The sequence below is a fragment of the Crocuta crocuta genome, unplaced genomic scaffold (genome assembly GCF_008692635.1).
Source record: "Crocuta crocuta isolate KB4526 unplaced genomic scaffold, BGI_CrCroc_1.0 scaffold25, whole genome shotgun sequence".
NCBI lineage: Eukaryota > Metazoa > Chordata > Mammalia > Carnivora > Hyaenidae > Crocuta > Crocuta crocuta.
The window spans coordinates 8004012-8013720 of record NW_027532015.1 but is presented as its reverse complement, the minus strand read 5'-3'; the positions used below and the strand labels follow the sequence as shown (position 1 = coordinate 8013720).

At 39.3% G+C, this 9709-nt stretch overlaps 2 protein-coding genes across 2 annotated transcripts in view; one reads left to right on the top strand and one right to left on the bottom strand.

Moving 5' to 3' along the window:
* The window catches only part of LOC144241578 (uncharacterized), an 11459-nt gene extending 3451 nt beyond the window's left edge, over positions 1–8008 (bottom strand). Inside the window, exon 1 of the mRNA XM_077776159.1 lies at positions 7864–8008. Coding sequence (XP_077632285.1) covers positions 7864–8008 — 145 coding nt within the window. The remainder of the gene's footprint in view (positions 1–7863) is intronic.
* Positions 1–9709, top strand: part of UTRN (utrophin) — a 563065-nt gene that overhangs the window by 691 nt on the left and 552665 nt on the right. The window contains exon 2 of the mRNA XM_077776104.1: positions 4931–4990. The gene's annotated coding sequence lies outside the window, so the exon portion shown is untranslated. The remainder of the gene's footprint in view (positions 1–4930; positions 4991–9709) is intronic.

Sequence of the window (9709 nt, the reverse complement as noted above, 5' to 3'; positions counted from 1 at the left end):
CCCCGCTTCCCCAGGGCAGAGCCCGGGCGGGCCGGGCGCCTCTGATCGGAGAGCGTAGTTAGAAAGCTGCCTCCGCCGAAAAGTCAAGGCTAAATCCCCACCTTTTTCCTTTTCGCCAAAACGAATGGCGTGAGCACAATTCTTCCATTAGCTTCTTGAAGGCGGAGACGGTAGGCACCGCAGCTCTAAAATGGACTCTAGCCGTCATCCGGCTTAGAATTTTAAAATACCAATGGCATGGTCTCGTTGTTTTCTTCCTTCCTTTGTTCCTTTTTTTTTTTTTAAATACTTTTTAAAATATGAAAGTAATCTAAGACCTAGAGAAAAAAGTTGCAACTACAACAGGGCAAAGAACAGTTTAAAAAAATCATTGGCAAGTAAGATACCGACTAGATGTTCCAATACAACCATCAACATCAGGAAATTAATGTTGATAATTTATTACTTCCAGTCCCTAAACCTCTTTTAATCACCAGTTGTAGTTTATAGTAAATTCTCCTGTTCAGAATAACGTATTGAATTTACTTGTCACATCTCCCTGGGCTTCGTGACTCTGTAACAATTCCTCAGTGTCTCCTGACTGTCATGATCTCGACACTTATGAAGATGACAGGCCCATCACTGTGGAGAATGTCCCTTTGTCAGTTGGGTTTGTCTGATGAGATTCAGGTTGTGCTTCTGTAGCAAGAGTATCGCAGAAGTGAGGCGGTGTTCACACCGCTTCCGCTCTGGGGGAGTGATTTTGATGTGTCCTGTTACCTGAACTTAATTGTCTTGATTAAGCTTCTCTGCCAACCTTCACCACCATAAATTCACTCTTTCCCCCCTTTGTAATGAATCCATATTTTGGGGGAAATGTTTTGAAGCTATATAAGTATCCTATTACTCATCAAACTTTCCATTTGATTCAATTATTTATGGAATCATAAGTAATGTAAGTATGCATTCATGGTGCATACTATTTTAATAAATGGTTACGATCCATTCTATATTTGTTCGATGCTCAAAGTGTCCCAGATTTGGCCAGTGGGAATCCATTGGAGCTAATTTTTAACATGTCTCCATCATTCTTTAGCACTTACGTACTTCCTAGTCCAAAATATTCCATGTATTTCTGTGACACAGCCCTAGAGTCAGCCATTTTCAAAAGATCTCTGGTTCTCTTTAGCAGGAGAAAGGTCCTTAGAAACTAAGATCTTAGTGCTAGACACGCTCATTCTTTTGATGTGTTACTGTTCCCAGGTCCTCTGAGTAGACAGAATTAGGAAGTATGTGTGTATACACATCTGTATTTGTCTGTTTACATCCAGGAGGAGTTTATACCAGTACCTCCAATTCTGATGCAACATTACAGATTTTGTTTTAGTTTTTCATCCATATTTGTAATTCCCTAAACGTGCCACCTGCCAATGTAAAGTTTACCTTGCTTGAGCCTATCTAACAGTTTTAGAATGGAATTGTTCAAGAAGGGAAGGGAAGGAAAGAGGAAAAGAGTGTCTAAGTAGTTTGGAAAAGAGCTTCCCGCCAGCATCTGAGAACTGGCTATAAACCAGTCACTGGTAGACACTTGGGATGTGCAGATAAATAACTCCGCGTCTGTCTCAAGGAGCTCAGTGAGTGAGTGAGAGAGAGATTTTAATGAATCACATTTATAATGAGAAAACATGAATTATGTCCGTGGTGCTAAAGGAGCAGTGTGGGAAGCCCTAACTCTTTCCCAGAGAGTCACAGCTTTAGTTGAAGGAAGAGAAGTAGGACTCTGGGAGGGAGAGAAAGAGGTACAGGTGGGGAAGCCATCTTGAAACCATGCTAAGTATGGTCTCTGCAGTCCACTGAAGAATTTGAAACAAGAAGCAACCTGATTAGTGCTGTTTTGGCAGTATCTCTATCAACATGGAAAGTCTTGGTCCATCTATATAGGTTTGGGAGAGGGGAGCATATTGGAAGGAAATATTTTTGGGTGAAACTTATTTATTTCGGTCAATAGTTCAACTGAGCTCAACCTACCTCTTTCTTCCACCATAAAGGCCAAGCAAGAGGAAAAACTATATTGATTTGAAACCTTTCCAGCCTGAACATAGGGACCTGTGCTAATTTACGTGTTTGTATTACTATGTTCAAGTGTAAATATAGAACAGTACTAGCAAGAATAGGCGAAAAACACTGGAGTTTTACTTTGCTTCTTTAAAACTTTATTGTAAATCAGGCTTCTGGTTTGTATTAACCAGTTACCATGCATTAGCTGATATGGTCAAACAAACAAACAAACATTCATGAGTATTCTTCTTGAGATTGCTGAGATCCTGCCAGATTACTCCGAGATGCCACAAAGATGGATGAAAGGAGGTTGGAAGACTGCTGGTCTAAAACAAGAGAATCTATCAGATAGATCCTAGCACACCGAATTACAAGTTTTCTACTGATTAGTTGTATGGCCTACTTAGCCATAATCTTTACGTGCCAATTTAGATGAGACCTTTTGCTTTACTATTTTCTTCTCTACAAAATGTTTTATCACTGGGTTTCTCTGATTAGCAGGATTCTCTAACTGAATTTGAAAAGTGTTAATGTTTATTTATTTATTTTGAGGGGGGGAGGAGCGGCGGGAGGGGGAGAGAGAGAATCTCAAGCAGGCCCGACTTGGGACTCAATCTCATGAGCCATGAGATCATGGCCTGACCCAAAATCAAGAGTCAGACACCTAACCAACTGAGCCGTCCAGGAGCCCCACTAGCTGACTTTTGATTTAATGGAGCAAACATTAAGAATATAATTCAGTTTATAAAAGTTCAAATCATGTGGTGACTCAGTAGAAAGAACCTAGGCTTTGGGATAAGACAGGTTTGCCAATTTTCTCAGGTTATTAGTCTTCCTTTTCTCATTCACAAATGGGAAGAATATTTACCCCCACTGAGTGGTTGTAACGCTGAATGAACTATCATAATGCCTTCTTAATGATAATAATCATAATGAGTATTATTAATAATATTACTAATGTTAGTTAATATTGTTCTCATAATATTCCCTTCTCACAAAAGTAGGTGTTTCAAATCTCATAGTTGTCTTCCGTTTTATGGACCCTTCCACTGTGGGGGGTACAGAAGAAATACATTGTGCAAGTTGGACGGAATCTTACTTGCATGTAACCACCACTTTGCAATTTTTCAAAAACAGTTTTACATTCACAATCTCCTTTGACAGACAAGATCATACAAGACTCATTGTACTTAGGTGGTAGATACAATTATACACTAGCTTCCTCAACAGAAGTAAAGAGTAATGTTTTCTTTCACTCAAAATTACATATATAGAATCAAAGAACATCTTTAGCTCTTAAAAATTGAAATCCTGTCCTACAATGTAGCAGAATCTTTACTTTCCTTTGGAACATAGACTTATTATATTAGACTTTTTTTTTAATTCTTAAAAGACTTTGACTTTAAATTTGCAACCATTTGTAAATTTACCACCAGTAAGCCTAGACTGATTTTCCAATAATTATTTTAATAATGAGAAATTAAGTCACTATTTAATTGGGGTTATAAATTAAGAACATGGATTTGTAAGCATTCTTTTTGTTGGTTTGAGCTAGTGCAACTTACTCAAAACTGATTATTTCTTGTTGGGCTTTACACAGAACTCTGGAAGACTGTTGCCAATACATTTAAACAGTGACACCTGCTGGTTAATTTGAGTCACATTTATGTGTTAAATTCTGTCTGCCTTCTTCCACAGTCACTGTATTTAGGAGCACATTAAGGCTATGTGTAACCCAGCCAGTATTCTGATTTTCCTTTTTCTCTTTCAATCATTGATATTAAATCTCCCACTGAAAAGATTTCCGAATCGCTGACACAATTTGCATGAGCCATAATTTTAATTGTACAAATAGGGCCTTTTTCTTATCATATCCATCATCTTTATTTCCATATAATTTTTATTTTCAAACTCAGAAACTATGAAGTTGAAGAGGAATAGAGATTTGGGTTAGCCACTAACTTCAAAACACAGAAGTCACGCCCAATTTGAGAAATCCTGAACAAGGAGCTTTCTTTGTCCTTCGTACCAAGTTGGTATTTAGAGATCTTAATTATTCCTTTTGTGTCACATTTTGCTTTTAGATACAATTGCAGCTAATTGATGAACAAGGTGAATGCACATCACACTTTTGCTAATTGCTCAAATGAGATAAATGACAATGCCTTGAGTTTTCATGAGTCTGTTCAGTTACAAAGATGCCATGTAAGAGTCAGGGAACGTAATTTCAGGCTCTTTGGATCTACACTACTGCTGGATAGAAGGCCACACACACACACACACACACACACACACACACCATCTTCTTTATCCATTCATCAGTTAATGGCATTTGAGTTCTTTCCATAATTTGGCTATTGTTGATAGCCCTACTATAAACATTGGGGTGCATGTGGCCCTTTGAAACAGCACTCCTATATAGGATATGTGTTTTAAAATGTACCCAGGATTTGTTTTAATCAAGTATGGTAAGACACACAGACACAGAAATGACTGACATAAGGGAATAATTTCTGATACTCACAAATCCCTAGAAACAAGAGTCATGGCACGCCATGTAGGTAGGTCAAGGAGCAGAGGAAACAAGGGAAAGCCTGGGCAAAAACGTTTATTGTGGTTTTTACAGGAGGGCATTCATGAAGCTGGGTAAGCAGGCTTAGGATTGGCTAATTTGAATAATGTTAGCAGGCTCTAAAGTTGTAGGGAATGTTCTGAGTTGTACGGTATCTCTAGGAATTAGCTAACCCTGGGAGGGGCAGTTCCTCCTTGGTCAGCAAGGTCCCAGATGCCAGAATGTCAGAAATAACATAAAGGAAAATATAGTTAATTTAGTATGGGTTTGGGAATTCTCACATCTCCTTTCTTCTCTTATGTTTTCTTAATTCTTTTGCAGCTAGGTCATTCTTATCTGGTTAGAAGAATCAGGATCCAGACGCCCAAAAGAGGCAAACATGTAAGTGGTTTTTGAGTCATTTCCATTTGAATATGGCTATACAATATACTTGTGCAAATCATATCTCAAATTTATCTTTGGGTTGATGTTGTCTTTTAAGCCATTTTGTTCATGGCAATAGTATAGTAACACTCATAGTTACTGAAAAAGGTAGCTTTTTAAATTGCATTGAAAAGATGAATCATTAAGTTGAATATCTGTTTCAGATCTACAGTCTCCTTTGTACATAAACACAGAAGTTTGTGTGCCCATGAAATACACAGCTTAGGTCTAAGAGGCAACACAGAACCATGGATAGAAGTCAGCCAGCCCAAGTTTCAATCCCAGCTCCAACCCTGAATAACAATGTGACTTTGGAGTGGTTATTTAGCTTCTCCAAGTCTTGGGTTTTTCTAATCTGTAAAATGGGGGTGATGAGNGGCGAGGGGGGAGATGGGCATGGAGGAGGGCACTTGTGGGGATGAGCACTGGGTGTTATATGGAAACCAACTTGACAATAAACTATTTGTAAAAAAAAAAAAAAGAAAATAAAATAAAGCTGATGTCACTGTAAGAAAAAAAGGGGGTGATGATAGAAGTACCTATCAAATGATGTCTTGTGAGAGTTAGAAGTACCATTGACAAAATGCTTAGAAGTTGCTTGGCATTTGGATGATCCATAGATTAAACTATTGCTATACTTTAGTGATTCTTACAAAGTGTACCCATGGATTGATTCTAAGACCAGTTTTGCCACAAAGGTAGAAGTTGTTCATGGAATTGATTCTGTTATATATACATTGTATTGTGGTGCCTGGGTGGCTCAGTTGGTTAAGCGTCCAACTTCAGCTCAGGTCATGATCTCATGGTTTGTGGGTTCGAGCCCTGTGTCCGGCTCTGTGCTGACTGCCAGCTCAGAGCCTAGAGCCTGCTTCGGATTCTGTGACCCCCTCTCTCTTTGACTCTCGCCTGTTCATGCTGTCTCTATCCCTCTCTCTCTCTCTCAAAAAAAAAAAAAAAACACATTGTATTTGCCATAGCAGTTGTAGCAGAGTGAGATCCTTAGCAAAAGATACAATTTTTAAAAGACATGAAATTTGGGGAGGGGCAAAGAGGCATAGATTGCGTTTTTCTGATTTGTTCATTAAACTTTTTTCCATTTAAAAGTCTTTAAATGCGTACCTTCCCATCATCAACAATCTTTTCTTAAAATGAGTAGGCCCTTGAATAATTTTTATGTTCAAAAAATAGCAGAGTTCTAACCTCTAACTTTTCAAATTCAAGATAAGTGAGCTTATTGTTTTCCCCTGGGTGTCACACCCACTGGGTTAGTCACAAACAGCTATATTAAGGATGTTGTTCACATTTTTTAAACCCTAGCATTCTGGCCCACCCTGCCCTGCTTCGGTTTTAAATGCAACTTGACTTAATTTTTTTTTTAATTTCGCATAAAGAAAAAATAAAGACTCTTATTACTCGGAAGATATTTAGAACAATACGTAATGTCATGCTTTTAAGTGTGGTAAAGTGTTTCATCCAGTGTAGACTGGCCTTGGAGCCTGCGATTATGTAGAAGAACCCTTTTACTATGACTCAGTGTGAGGCCCAATTCTATTAGTGTGCTACAAAGAACAACGTGTAGAAAGAGTCATGGGACCAAAATGAAATTTTAAAGTGACCTAATGAGTTGAAATGACCTCAGTTATATGCTAATTGAATCAATTAGCCAACTTCTTTAATGCTGATTTTATTCTCCTATGAGGAATCCTCAGCCTGAAGTAAGAAGGGGATGAACCTGGGTAATTGGACAGTGAAGCTCCTTGGATAGATCTGGAGTAAAGAGGATGTTTCCCACTGGGTTTTTCTGTTCTGCCTCTACATCTCTGCACCATAAGCCAGTCTAATGCCTGCTTCAAGAATATACAGCCACTGCTGCCTTTTACCCATGTTTTCAAAATGTCTAGGAAAGTCTTAGAGAGAAACACCAGCACTGAAGGTGGGCAATCTCTAGTTCCAACTAAACAATTCATTCATTCATTCATTCATTCAGTATTTTTTAAGTGACTGAAATGGGCAATGCTATGCTGGTTGCTCAGATATGGCAATGAATAAGAAAAACAAACAAGTGATCATAATGTTAATACTTTCACAGTCGTCGTTTTCTGCTGGAAGTGGGGGCATAGTTTGGAGGAGGAGGAAAGAAGCAAAGGCCTTTCATAGAACAGATAGAACGTGAATGGACAGTAGCCATCTGCCCATCACTAGGGGAGACACTGGACTCAGTGCACAGAAAGAGAAAGTGTGAGACAGGGAGAAAGGGAGGGAAAGGAAGGGGGGGAGGAAGAAAGAGAAAGAAAGAAAAGAAAGAAAGAAAGAAAAGGAGAGAGAAAGAAAGAAAGAAAGAAAGGGAGAAAGAGAGAAAGGGAGAAAGAAAGAAAGAAAGGGAGAGAGAAAGAGAGAAAGAGAGAAAGGGAGAAAGGGAGAAAGAAGAGAAGAGAAAGAGAGAGAGACGCCAAGACCTCACCCAAATTCCAGGATCCAGTCGTTCTGGTATCAACTCCACCCTTGTATTTCCAAGTTAAGACAATAAATTCCTCTTTTGTGTGTGGCTTCTTATCTGAAGCTAAAAGAATTTTGTCCCGAATAACATAGCTTTGGTGAGTATTGGTATAAGGTTGAGTATCTTCTTGAATATCAAAGGAGTTAAAAAAGACTTACATTTCAGAAGGGGAACAAGTGATGGCTTCATGAGGTTTAATTATGGGCTTGTTGAATGTTAGAGTTGGAAGGGATTTATTAGATAAAGCTTCCAATAAAGCAGAAGTAACCCACTGACTACTCCTGGCAGAGGTGAACTTGTCTCTAAACTAGTGGTCATTAATAGTGATACTTACCTCGGGAAGCATCCTGGAAGAATGTGGGGCACTTGGGGCTTGCTGCAATAATTTGGAGGGTGGTTATTGCCATTAGGGAGGGGACAGGGATGTCGGGCCCGCTGCAGTGTATGGGAGTCCCACGTAATAAAGAATTCTCCTTCATCCTGCAAGAGTTTAGATTGTCCAGCTCAATATTCCCATAGGCTAAAAGCCTGTTTGTCTAAACCCACAGCCTAACTGCATTTTTTTTGTGTTAAACACAAAATATTTTTGCAAGCTTTCAGTATGCAGTGAATTTTCTACAGCTCCCATGTAGATCAAGGAAAAATTGGACTTCATTTTATTCAGAATTTCATCAAGAGCTAGTTTCCATGTTAGAAAACTCACGTCACTCACAGCTGCAGCACTATTTGAGTATTTGGTATTTGACTCACTGTTTCAACGCACCTGCACCAGCATACATTTGTTGCCGTGGTATTCCTGACGATTCGATGGGCTCTGTATTCTCTGGTCATGCTGTAGCACTTACATATTGAGCTATCCTGTAGAACCAGATGTCTTCAACCTTCTCACTCATCAAGCTGGGCCTTTCATCCAACTCTGGCTCATTTGTTCTTTTGCTGAGATAGGCACAGCCTGCCCGCTCGTGCCTCTTCTTGAAACATCTGCTTCCCACATTCTTCTGAGGCCAAGTGGGCAGGATTACATCACCCCAGCCTCCCTGCATCAGCTCACCCAGCCAGAGCTGGGTACCTGACTCAACAGGGCCAATTACGTTCACTCCCAACAATTTGCAGGCCTACATAGGCCCGTTTTCTGCTCTGTCCACAGAGAAGCAAGGCAATCCGATGTGCAGAGAGAGAAAAGGACGAAGTAACTGCAGAGAAAAGCAGAGATGAGTGACCATGTGGCCAAAGAGAGAAAAAGGCACCAGTGAGCGGCTGCCTGGGTCCCCAGTACATTTCCTGATGCAAGTTTCTGACTTCAGGAAGCCTAGCTGACAGCTCTTCTGCCTGTTTTGTGCTGGAATGATTCTTGACACAAAGATTGCCTTTCACCTGGTCATATCAATGCACCAACTCTTTAAGACCTGAGAGTCACGTAGAGTGAGCCTTGAGCTACTCTAAGGTTTAAATTTCTCCTCTAACACTTTGCTAGTTCATGTGTCTCATTTCAACTTATGTAATTGATTTCTAAAAACTTTTATTTGAAATTATTTAAGGCTTTCTGAAAAGCTGCAGAAACAATGCCTCCTTCACTCAGATTCCCCCAAATGTTAACATTTTACCACATTTGTCTCATCTCTCTTTTTCCCATTGTCATTCTCTCTAATTCTCTGAATCATTTGAGAGTAAGTTATAGATATGATGCCCGTGACTCCTGCATGTTTCCCAAAGTAAAAGGATCCTCTCCTGTATTACTACATGTAATTATTAAATTAGGATACTGATATCAATATAATATTACCACCCAATAAACACATCCCATTCAAATTTTGTTGATTTCTTCAATAGCATCCTTAATAAGCACCCTTCCTTTTTGGTTCATGCCTCTATTCGAGCCTCTTCAATCTCGATAATTCTTCGGTCTTTTTTTGACCTTTGTGACCTTGACTCTTTTGAAGGTACACATCAGTTACTTTGATAGAATTCTCCCCAATTTATATTCGTCTTCTATTTCTTTATGATTAGATCCCAGTGGTTAACTTTTGACAGGAATGCCATGAACGCAATGCCATGTTCTTAGTACATCGTATCAGGAGGCACATGATGTCAATTTGTCCTATTTCTGCTGATATTGACTTTTACAACTTAGATAAAATGATGCTGGACAGATTTCTCCACTGTAAAGTTAATTACTAAGT